The sequence below is a fragment of the Pristiophorus japonicus genome, chromosome 1 (genome assembly GCF_044704955.1).
Source record: "Pristiophorus japonicus isolate sPriJap1 chromosome 1, sPriJap1.hap1, whole genome shotgun sequence".
In the NCBI taxonomy this organism is placed as follows: Eukaryota; Metazoa; Chordata; class Chondrichthyes; family Pristiophoridae; genus Pristiophorus; species Pristiophorus japonicus.
The window spans coordinates 13,633,881-13,646,668 of record NC_091977.1 but is presented as its reverse complement, the minus strand read 5'-3'; the positions used below and the strand labels follow the sequence as shown (position 1 = coordinate 13,646,668).

Here is a 12,788-nt window from a genome sequence, read left to right as displayed (position 1 = left end):
GCCTTCCTGTGGCAGCTCTCTGGCCTCATCCCTGTCGCCATCTCCCTGGCCCTCTTCATGCTGGGCCGCCAGGATTGCTGCGGCCCTCGCCCGCTGCCTCTGCAGCCGTTGGCCCCGACGCCACCTTCTCTTGCGTGTCTCGGCGGCACGCACGATGCGCAGGAGGCATTGACCTGCCAGCACTGCCCCCATTTCCAACCCCTCCCCAAAGCCCAGCCTCCTCGATTTCAGCTCCCTGTTCTGCAGGTGGAGTTGCCTCCAGCACTCGCAAACAATCGTGCACTGTAGTCTCGCACTGCTTCTCAAAGACGGGGAAAAAGTCGCCAATACAAATCCAACAAAACCAACAGACCTTTAAGGAACACTGGCAGTGTGCATCAGGAACTAGGCACCGACCCAAAAAGCCTACTCTTGGCACCGTCGAGCAGTCGGAAGATTTTTCGAGCGGAATGTGGTTTCCTGCCCGGGACCTCAGCGCTGCGCGCTCTGATGACGCACTTCGTGCTGGCCAGCAGCACGGCGGAAGTGGGGGGGGAAGTGGTGCGGTGATGCTCACCACCGGGAAATCGCAGCAGGGCAATTGGGCGAGCGCCGGCCACTCCACTCCGCAGCATGGCCGACGATTTGCGGTGGCAACAGGCCTCAAAGGGTAGGGGCAATTTCAGCCCCAAAGAGTCTGCATACAACTGAAAAACTCAATTCGGAAAGACGCCACGGAAGAAAATTCCTGCAAATTCGAGCAGAACTGGGTCAAAGGGGAAAAGGACATCATTGTTAGTGGATTAAAAGAGAGCTTGGAGAATCAGGCCGATTCAGTGCCAGACTTCATGGTTAGACTGTCTTATTAGGTTAATACAATGCAGATCAGCAAACTGAAATCACAAACAGGGAGACCAGTAAATCTTCCTTCATCGGATGGAACAGACAAACAATTGCATTATTACAACAGTCATCATCATCATCATCATCATAGGCAGTCCCTCGGAATCGAGGAAGACTTGCTTCCACTCTGAACATGAGTTCTTAGATGGCTGTACAGTCCAATACGAGAACTATAGCCTCTGTCACAGGTGGGACAGATAGTTGTTGAGGGAAGAAGTGGGTGAGACTGGTTTGCCGCACATTCTTTCCGCTGCCTGCGCTTGATTTCTGCATGCTCTCTCCGATGAGACTCGAGGTACTCAGCGCCATCCCGGATGTGCTTCCTCCACTTACGGTGGTCTTTGGCCAGGGACTCCCAGGTGTCGGTGGGGATGTCGCACTTTATCAGGGAGGCTTTGAGGGTGTCCTTGTAACGCTTCCGCTGCCCACCTTTGGCTCGTTTGCCGTGAAGGAGCTCCGAGTAGAGCTCTTGCTTTGGGAGTTTCGTGTCTGGCATGCGGACCATAAGAACATAAGAATGTAAGAATTAGGAACAGGAGTAGGCCATCTAGCCCCTCGAGCCTGCTCCGCCATACAACAAGATCATGGCTGATCTGGCCGTGGACTCAGCTCCACTTACCCGCCCGCTCCCCATAACCCTTAATTCCCTTATTGGTTAAAAATCTATCTATCTGTGATTTCAATACATTCAATGAGCTAGCCTCAACTGCTTCCCTGGGCAGAGAATTCCACAGATTCACAACCCTCTGGGAGAAGAAATTCCTTCTCAACTCGGTTTTAAATTGGCTCCTCGTATTTTTGAGGCTGTGCCCCCTAGTTCTAGTCTTCCCGACCAGTGGAAACAACCTCTCTGCCTCTATCTTGTCTATCCCTTTCATTATTTTAAATGTTTCTCTAAGATCACCCCTCATCCTTCTGAACTCCAACGAGTAAAGACCCAGTCTACTCAATCTATCATCATAAGGTAACCCCCTCATCTCCGGAATCAGCCTAGTGAATCGTCTCTGTACCCCCTCCAAAGCTAGTATATCCTTCCTTAAGTAAGGTAACCAAAACTGCACGCAGTACTCCAGGTGTGGCCTCACCAATACCCTGTACAGTTGCAGAAGGACCTCCCTGCTTTTGTACTCCATCCCTCTCGCAATGAAGGCCAACATTCCATTCGCCTTCCTGATTACCTGCTGCACCTGCAAACTAACTTTTTGGGATTCATGCACCGCAGCATGTTGTAATATCTCCCCATTCAAATAATATTCCCTTTTCCTGTTTTTTTTCCCAAGGTGGATGACCTCACACTTTCCGATATTGTATTCCATCTGCCAAACCTTAGCCCATTCGCTTAACCTATCTAAATCTCTTTGCAACCTCTCTGTGTCCTCTGCACAACTCGCTTTCCCACTAATCTTTGTGTCAACTGCAAATGTTGTTACACTATGCTCTGTCCCCTCTTCCAGGTCATCTATGTATATTGTAAACAGTTGTGGTCCCAGCACCAATCCCTGTGGCACACCACTAACCACCGATTTCCAACCCGAAAAGGACCCATTTATCCCGACTCTCTGCTTTCTGTTAGCCAGCCAATTCTCTATCCATGCTAATACATTTCCTCTGACTCTGTGTACCTTTATCTTCTGCAGTAACTTTTTGTGTGGCACCTTATCGAATGTCTTTTGGAAATCTAAATACACCACATCCATCGGTACACCTCTATCTACCATGCTCGTTATATCCTCAAAGAATTCCAGTAAATTAGTTAAACATGATTTCCCCTTCATGAATCCATGTTGCGTCTGCTTGATTGCACTAGTCCTATCTAGATGTCCTGCTATTTCTTCCTTAATGATAGTTTCAATCATTTTCCCCACTACAGATGTTAAACTAACCGGCCTATAGTTACCTGCCTTTTGTCTGCCCCCTGTGGCCTGCCCCGCGGAGCTGATCAAGTGTGGTCAGTGGTTCGATGCTGGAGATGTTGACCTGGTTGAAGATGCTAATGATGGTGCGTCTGACCTCAACTTGCATTTAAATAGCGCCTTTAATGTAGCAAAATGTCCCAGGGCGCTTCACAGGAGCGATACTTGACACTGAGCTGCATAAGAAGATAGCAGAACAGATGACCAAAAGCTGGGCCAAAATGGTATGGTTTTACCAATGGTATGGTATGTCTTAAAGCAGGAGAGAGAGAGGTAGTGAGGTGGAAAGGTTTAGGGAGGGAATTCCAGAGCTTAGGGCCCAGGCAGCTGAAGACACGGCTGCCAATGGTGGAGCAAAGAAGATCGGGGATGCCCAAGAGGCCAAAATTGCAGTGATCTTGGAGGGTTTTGGGCTTGGAGGAGGTTACAGAGATAAGGAGGGGGCAAAGCCATGGAGGGATTTGAAAACAAGAATGATAATTTTAAAATAGAGGTGTTGCTTAACCTGGGGACAATGTAGGTCAGCGAGCACAGTGGGTAATTGGCGAATTGGACAGGACGGGTCTAAATAATGTTAACAAACAAAAATGGAGACCCTAGTGGTCTAACATTGGGAGTAATAGAATTATATAAATTCACAGCACAGAAGGAGGCCATTCGACTGTGCTGGCCGAAAACAAGCTATCCAGTCTAATCCCACTTTCCAGCTCTTGGTCCATAGCCTTGTACATTACAGCACTTCAAGTACATATCCAGGTACTTTGTAAATGCAGTGAGGGTTTCTGCCTCTACCATCCTTTCAGGCAGTGAGTTCCACACCCCTACCACCCTCTGGGTGAAAAAAGTACTCGTCAACTCCCCTCTAATCCTTCTACCAATTACTTTAAATCTAAGTCCCCTGGTTATTGATTTTTCTGATAGGAGAAATAGGTCCTTCTTATCCACTCTATCCAGACCCGTCATAATTTTATACACCTCAATAAGGTCTCCCCTCAGCCTACTCTGTTCCAAAGAAAACAACCCCAGCCTATCCAATCTTTCCTCATAGCCAAAATTCTCCAGTCCAGGCAACACCCTTGTAAATCTGAATGCGAATCTGACCATTCTGATGAAGGGACATCGACCTGAAACGTTAACTCTGCTTCCTCTCCGCAGATGCTGCCTGACCCGCTGAGATTTCCAGCATTTTATTTCAGCTTCCAGCATCCGCAGTATTTTGCTTTTGATCCTCGTGAATCTTCCCTGTACCCTGTCTAGTACAATCACATCTTTCCTGTAATGTGGTGACCAGAACTGTCTGTAGTACTCTAGCTGTGGCCTAACTAGTGTTTTATACAAACAGTTCTTGCATAACCTCCATAATTCATACACTGAGCTAACAGATCAGAAATAAAAGTTGAGACACCTTTACCCAATTGTCAATGACATCATAGAATCAGAGAAATTTATAGCACGGAAGGAGGCCATTTTGGCCCATTGTGGCCACGTCGGCCGACCAAGAGCTATCCAGCCTAATCACACTTTCCAGCTCTTGGTCCATAGCCCTGTAGGTTACGACACTTCAAGTGCACATCCAAGTACTTTTTAAATGTGGTGAGGGTTTCTGCCTCTACTACCCTTTCAGGCAGCGAGTTCCAGACTCCCACCATCCTCTGGATGAAAACATTTCCCCTCAAATCTCCTCTAAACCTCCTACCAATTACTTTAAATCTGGTTGTTGACCCCTCTACTAAGGGAAATAGGTCCTTCTGATCCACTCTATCTAGGCCCTTCATAATTTAATGCACATCAATAAGTTCTCCCCTCAGCCTCCTCTGTTCCAAAGGAAATAAACCCAGCCTATCCAATCTTTCCTCATAGTTAAAATTCTCCAGTTCAGGCAACGTCCTCGTAAATCTCCTCTGTACCCTCTCTAGTGCAATCACATCTATCCTGTAATGTGGTGACCAGAACTGCACGCAGTACTCTAGCTAGTATTTTATACAGTTCAAGCATAACCTCCCTGCTCTTGTATTCTATGCCTTGGCTAATAAAGGCAAGCATTCCGTATGCCTTCTTAACTACCTTATCTACCTGGCCTGCTACCTTCAGAAATCTGTGGACATGCACTCCCAGGTCTCCTTTGTTCCTCTACACTTCTCAGTGTCATACCATTTAATGTGTATTCCCTTACCTTGTTAGCCCTCCCCAAATGCATTACCTCATACTTCTCCAGATTGACATCCATTTGCCACTGTTTTGCCCACCTGACCAGTTGGTTGATATCTTCCTGCAGTCTACAGCTTTCTTCTTCATTATCAACCATACAGCAGATTTTAGTATCATCTGCAAACTTCTTAATCATACCCCGTACATTCAAGTCTAAATCATTGATATATACCACAAAAAGTAAGGGACTGAATACTGAGCCCTGTGGAACCCCACTGGATACAGCCTTCCAGTTACAAAAACACCCATCAACCATTACCCTTTGCTTCCTGCCTCTGAGCCAATTTTGGATCCAACTTGCCACTTTGCTTTGGATCCCATGGGCTTTTACTTCCGTGACCAGTCTAACATGTGGGACCTTTCCAAAATTTTTGCTAAAATCCATATACACTACATCAAACACACTACCATCATCGACCCTCCCTGTTGCCTCCTCCAAAAATTCAATTAAGTTGGTCAGACACGACCTTCCCTTAACAAATGGAATAAGGGGTCAAGGGGGATTGGGCGCGAAGTGGACCTGAGTACTTGATCGAATCAGCCATGCTCGCGGGGCGGTATGGCTTACTTCTGCTCCTATTTCTTATGTTCTATGTTCTTCTGTAAATCCATGCTGATTGTCCTTCATTAATCCGTGTCTTTCTAAATGAAGATTTATCCTGTCCCTCAGAATTTTTTCCAATAATTTTCCCATCACCGAGGTTAGGCTGACTGGCCTGTAATTACTCGGTCTATCCCTTTCTCCCTTTTTAAACAAAGGTACAACATTAGCAGTCCTCCAGTCCTACGGCACCACACCTATAGCCAGAGAAGATTGGCAAATGATGGTCAGAGCCTCTGCATTTCCTCTTTTGCTTCTATTAATAGCCTGAGATACATTTCATCTATGCCTGGGGATTTATCCACTTTCAAAGCTGCTAAACCCTGTAATACTTCCTCTCTCACTATGTTTATTGTATCTAATATTTCACACTCCTTCTTCCTGATTCCAATGTTTGCATCATGTGAAGTAGTAGACATGAATGAAACAAGAGCAGCCAACGTGCATGGCATTTTCCAATAAAAGCAAGGGGCTGGATTTTCGGCTCATTTGCTCCTCGGTTAGCGCCCCGGATGTTAAATGCTGTTTTTGGGTGTTATGCCAGGTGCCCAGGATTTACCACCCAGCCAGAAGATTCGGCTATTGGTTTGTGCCAGCGCAAAAACTTACCGCCCCACCCTCCGTTTTTAGCGCGATGATGTCGTCAATCGTCGCGCAACGCTATGCTAGTTTCCCGGATGGAACATTCGGCCTTAACGCCTCATTTAATGCCCGCCCTAGGAAATGCCTGAAAAAACCAGGTGGTCCCAGGGTGAGGCAGGCGGTATTGGCAGCATTTTTAAATGGAGGGATGAGGACCTTACATCGCAGGTCATAGTGACTACAACAGTTGCACACATAACGCTGTGTGAAGCTCTAACTTGCAAACTTCACTTTTATCTGCCATTACGATACCCTTACAACTTCAGTGAGAGAATTTAATGGGGGTATTACTAGTTCGGCAGCTCCATGCTCCATGCTATTGCCAGGTGGTGTCAAGGTAAAGTAAGGACTCTTGGCTATCTCGGGCCATGGATGAGGAGAGGCCGAAGACGTCCAGGGAGGGGGGCTTAACCCCCACCGGTTTACAGGCACCAACGCTCAGATTTCCAGCTCTCTGATGGGCAGTGTGTGAGAAGGCTGCGCTTCCAAAAGGAAATGCTGACAGAGATATGCCATCTCCGACAAACAGAGCGATGCCTGCACCGCTCTGGAGGCAGCCTTCAATACTCCCATCAACAAGTATCCAAATTCATTGTGGTGTGCTGCATTGTGCACAGCTTGGCCATCATGAGGGGCCAGGCATTTCCAGTGGGGATTGGTGGTCCACCTCAGGGGGAGGAGGATGACGAAGAGGAGCCTGGCGAGGCCCCCATTGGATAGCCCCCCCATCCACGGGGGAGGCAGCGTGGAGATGCTGCTGGACCAACATTCGCATGTCACCAGCTCATAATGGACTGGCCCGCCTAAATGGAGGAAAGTAAGGGACACGCTATATGCCCCCATAAAGGTACATCTCCAGTGAACGTTGGAATGATGCACAAGACACCAATGGCAAATGATGAGTCATAAATGTTATTGCAACAAAGTCACAATATCACCCCCCACCAAAATAAAACCATACAATATACAACGTTATGATGCAGGGCACTAAACAACAATGAAACTTCTTTACCCCGCAGGTTTCGGCTCGGGCACACAAAGTCCGTTGTGTAATGCCTGACTTAACGCCAACGCTCCTGCAACTTATGTTTTCACCGAAACGTGCAGTCGGAGGCGCAAACTATTTTCAGGTGCCAACTTTAACATCCCGTCGCGATTAATGTCCCAAAATCCAAAAAGCTCCAAATCCAGCCCATTTAACATATTGTTATCCAGTTCTCCCATTCCATCTTGTGCCAAAAGAATTGGAAGCTCCATCCACTCTTTAGTAGAGCACTGATACAGAATGTAGATGCGATTTTAGAAAGCAAGGATTGGGTGAGTTGAGCATTGAGCTTCGCTTTTGAATTCTGGGTTTTGAACTTAAGTTATTTTGAAGTTATAGAATGACCGATGTGTAACTGTCCCAATTACAGGAGGAAACGTGGAAGAACTGTATTCAGTGGATCACCGCGACGAGTACTCACTGCCGGGTTTCAATGAAGAGCAGAGGCTACTCCCTGCACCCCAACAAGACACCAGCCACTGCACATTATACCACTGGATCAGCTTTGAATGCAAGCCCACCATCATACTGTCATTCTACCATTAGGAAGCATAATGTGCAACCCTCCAATAGACAGCAAAAAGTAGATACATTATGCCCCAAAAGCACCAAAATCTATATACAGATTGAACCTCCCTTAACCAGAACTCCCTTATCCGGAACTCCCTTATCCGGAACTCCCTTATCCGGAACTATCCAGAACTCCCTTATCCAGAACTCCCTTATCTGGAACTCCCTTATCCAGAACCACCCCTTATCCGGAACTCCCTTATCCGGAACTCCCTTATCCAGAACACCCTTATCCGGAACTGCCTTATCCGGAACTCCCTTATCCAGAACCACCCCTCGTCCAGAACCATTCCCGGCCACCAGGTGGCGCATGAGCAGAACTCCGACATGAACAAATCGAAGTCCTTCCTCGCTGACGACTCCCGCAATTGCTGGCCTGACCCCGTGATCCACTGCCCCCACTCTTCCCCATGATCTCTCTGTCACACTCCCTGTCCCAAGCCAACCAGCCCTGATATTCCCTTGCTCAGTACATGTACCATCCAATTTAACGTGACCACCCCTCGTCCAGAAAATTCCCTTATCCAGAACACACCAGGTTCCGAGGGTTCCGGGTAAGGGAGGTTCAAACTGTATTACTAAAATCCCGTGTATTGCACCCAGTTCATGTCAACAAACCTTGTTTCCTTTGACATGCTTTCTGGTCATGCTTTTGTGTCAGTATCTCCCATTCTATATTCTATATTGTGTCAGCCATCACTCTGTTGGTAGCAAGTCAAGTCCCACTCCAGAGACTTGAGCACAAAAAAAATCTAGGCTGACACTCCCAGTGCCGTACTGAGGGAGGGCTGCACTCAGATGTTCCACCTCTTAGATGAGACATTAAACCGTGGCCTCGTCTGCTCTCTCAGGTGGATGTAAAAGATCCCATGGCACGATTTAGAAGAAGAGCACGGGAGTTTTCCCCGGTGCCCTGGCCAATATTTATCCCTGATCAATCAACGTTACTAAAACAGATTATTACTGTTTGTAAGACCTTGGTTTCCGCATTACCTACATTACAACAGTGACTACACTTCTAAAGTACTTCATTGACTGTGAAGCACTTTGGGATGGCCTGAGGTGGTGAAAGGCGCTATATAAATGCAAGTCTTTTTTTATTACAATGCCAGAATTTCCCATTCAATTTTGCCACATCAACTTACATTGTGTAATTACAAACTCTGGCCACCCCAGACTGTCTGCCATCCTGTTTTCTCCTTTTATGCAGATATGCTCTTTCTATATTTACATTTCCAGCCCCCGCTCCCGCCCCCCCCCCCCACCATGCTGCCTTCTCGCCTTAATCATCTAGTAATAAAAATATCATATTTTAAATCCTGAAAATTAATATTTAAATGTTGACCAACAAATATATAAATGGATTTGCTGCTGTGCCAATAAATAAATAAACTGACTCAGCAACTGCGATTCGAACATGCTTTGGCCTCTCCTGCTGCTGTCTCCTCCCCTGGACCTCTCACTGCCCAAAGTCTATGCTATAGCCGGGGGGGATAAATAAATGGACTAGCTGCTACCCACCGTTTGAAAACTATATTCCCTCCTCCCCACCGGTTTGACTTTTCCCAATGCAGCCACGTTCCATGATCCTCACAATGTCAAGAGATTGTGGCCAGTTATTTTTTTTAAATTCATTCACGGGATGTGGACATTGTTGGCAAGGCCGGCATTTATTGCACATCCCTAATTGCCCTTGAGAAGGTGGTGGTGAGCCGTCTTCTTGAACCGCTGCAGTCTGTGTGGTGAAGGTACTCCCACAGTGCTGTTAGGGAGGGAGGTCCAGGATTTTGACCCAACAACAATAAAAGAACAGCGATATACTTCCAAGTCAGGATGGTGTGTAAATTGGAGAGGAACGTGGAGGTGGTGGCGTTCCCAAACGCCTGCTGCCCTTGTTCTTCTGGGTGGTAGGGGTCACGGGTTTGGAAGATGCTGTCGAAGAAGCCTTGGCAAATTTCTGCAATACATAGAGGGGATGATACACACTGCAGCCACGGTACGCCAGTGATGGAGGGAGGGAGTGTTGAAGGTGGTGGATGGGGGGCCAATCAAGCGGGCTGCTTTGTCCTGGATGGTGTCGAGCTTCTTGTTTGTTGTTGGAGCTGCACTCATCCAGGCAAGGGGAGAGTATTCCATCACACTCCTGACTTGTGCCTTGTGGAAAGGCTTTGGGGAGTTAAAATAACGGGAGTGAGCAACATCTCTCTGAGCCCGCCGTGTAGCCATAGCAACCTGCTCGTTTGAGCAGGCGAGCAGGACACTTGCAGGATGAAAGGGGGCTCCCTGTTTTAAATATGCAGATCGGGTCCGATGATGTCACCATGATCCGATCTGCAATTTCGAACAGAGGCCCGAGCGGGGGAGGGACAGTGTCACGCCTCCTTCCCCCATCAGGGAAAAACCTACCGGGAGCCAGATCCTTTGCCTGAAGAGGCCCAGAAGGTTAGCTTTAAATATTTATTTTTCAGGTTTCCTCATGGGGCAGGAGGTACAGGAGTGCTCTCTCCACCTCCCTCTCGTTCTTGAAGATCCTCCTTAAAACCTGCCTCTTTGACTAAGCTTTTGCCACCCCTCCGAATAGCTGCTTCCTTGCCTTGGTGTCCAGTTTTGTCTGATTACGCTTCTGTGAAGCACCATGGGATGTTTTTCTGCATTAAAGGCGCTGTGTAAATTCATCCCGAGAATGAATTTTAAACAGTGAATGTGTATCCGGAGATTCTGGTACATTGGCAGTAAGCAAGGCAAACACATGACTCACTACATAAAAACCAATACATGTTTCGACATTAAAGGCTCTATATAAGTGGTGTCATTAAACAGCGATTCCCCAAGCTGCTTTTTAAAGGAGTTAGTGATATGGCAATAACTGATTTCGATCGGAATCAATTCTCCATGCGGAGATTGAAAGAAAATCATCTATTTGTACAGGCTGGCTTTATTTGATAATATTCTGGTTTGTCTCACAGGTAAGGAACGTTTATCCGAGAGTCTCAGAGTCTCTGCAAGCAAAGCCAGTGAGTTTATTGAAAGTTTCCAACAGAAGTATAAGGAAGTTCGCACATTTACTCAGAGAACAATACAACAGTGCCACCAGCAAGGTATTCTTTAATCATCACTACGCTCCCATGCGTATAAATCTATTGCAGGTACGGCTTGTTTTTATGCTCACCATCCCATGTAGCAATCTACATCTGCTTTTTTAAATTTCATTTTTGGTTTGTGGGCATCACTGGTGAGCATTTTTTTTAAATTTATTCAATCACGGGATGTGGGCGTCGCTGGCAAGGATGACATTTATTGCCCCTCCCTAATTGTCCTGGAGAAGATGCTGGTGAGCCACTGCCATCCATGAGGTGAAGGTACTCCCACAGTGCTGACTTTGTTGTAGCGGTTTGGCACAACTGAGTGACTGGCTAGGCCATTCAGAGAGCAGTTAAGAGTCAACCACATTGCTGAGGGTCTGGAATCACATATAGTCCAAACCGCGTAAGAGTGGAAGATGTCCGTTTCTAAAGGATATTTGTGAACCAGTTGGATTTTTCCAACAAAATGGTAATTTCATTGTCACCATTACAGATACTAGCTTTTTAATTCAAGATTTATTTCATTAATTGAATTTAAATTCCCCAGCTGCCAGGATGGGATCTCTGGATTATTACTCCAGGCCTTTGGATTACTAGTCCAGTACCATAACCACTATGCTACCGTATGCTATTGCCCATCTCTAGATTCCCTGAGAAGTTGATAGTGAGCATGCTTCTTAAACCACTGACAGCAGTTTGATACAACTGAGGGCATTGAAGAGTCAACCACGTTGGTGTGGGACTGGAGTCACGTATAGGCGAGACCGGGTACAGACGGCAGGCTTCCGTCCCTGTGCGACATTACTGAACCAGTTGGGCTTTTAATAGCTTCGCGGTCACTTTTACTGATGCAAGCTTTTTATTTCCAAATTTTTAGAATTGAATTCAAATACTCAATCTGTCCCAGTGGGATTTGAAATCTGTTCTCTGGATTATTAGTCAAAGTCCCTATATTACAAGTCTCTATTTTCACCGCCTACTCGGCGGGCGGGCCCCAGGTGGGCAGAGGAAAGGTTTCAAGGACATCCTCAGAGCCTCCTTGATAAAGTGCAACATCCCCTGGGAGTCCCTGGCCAAAGATTGCCCTAAGTGGAGGGAGAGCATCCGGGAGGGTGCTGAGCACCTCGAGTCTCGTCGCCGAGACAATACAGAAAACAGGCGCAAGCAGCGGAAGGAGCGTGCGGCAAACCACACCCCTCCCACCCTTTCATTCAACGACTGTCTGTCCCACCTGTGATAGAGACTGTAACTCCCAAAGTGGACTGTTCAGTCACCTGAGAACTCACTTTTAGAGTTGAAGCAAGTCTTCCTCGATTTTGGGGGACTGTCTATGATGATGATGATGATTACAAGTCCATTAATTTAACCACTACTGTCATAGCTTAGATTAATTCTGCCGTCAGTCAATGCCTGCATACCTGCATGAGTTTGAATTACTCCTCTCTCAAGTCGATAATCAACATTGTATTGGGTTAAACTTGGTACAAAGATCTGAACTGCACTGTTTTTTCTTCAAATTGCTTATCATAGAATCATATAGCACAGAAGGAGACTATTCGGCCCATCGTACCTGTGCCGGCTCTTTGGTAGAGCTGTGATATCTTCTTTACAACCTCACAAACACACAGGCTCTAAGATGGCTGATAACTTCAGGAATCTGTCCCCTCTTTATTGTTCTAAGCAGCAATGCCTGCATTACCACAGTAGTCCACTGGCTGGAGCTATATATATTACACTTCTATCTCCCTAATGACGAAGCAATTATAACAAACAATCATCAGACATAACTTGCATGGTTATACATAACAAATGATATGGAATTATTTTGCCATATTTACAAATCA

General features: G+C 46.6%; 1 protein-coding gene across 1 annotated transcript in view; it reads left to right on the top strand.

Annotated features, from left to right (window-relative positions):
- poln (polymerase (DNA directed) nu) overlaps positions 1-12,788 on the top strand; it is a 520,953-nt gene that overhangs the window by 416,608 nt on the left and 91,557 nt on the right. Inside the window, exon 19 of the mRNA XM_070877627.1 lies at positions 10,833-10,959. Within this exon, the coding sequence (XP_070733728.1) occupies positions 10,833-10,959 (127 nt within the window). The remainder of the gene's footprint in view (positions 1-10,832; positions 10,960-12,788) is intronic.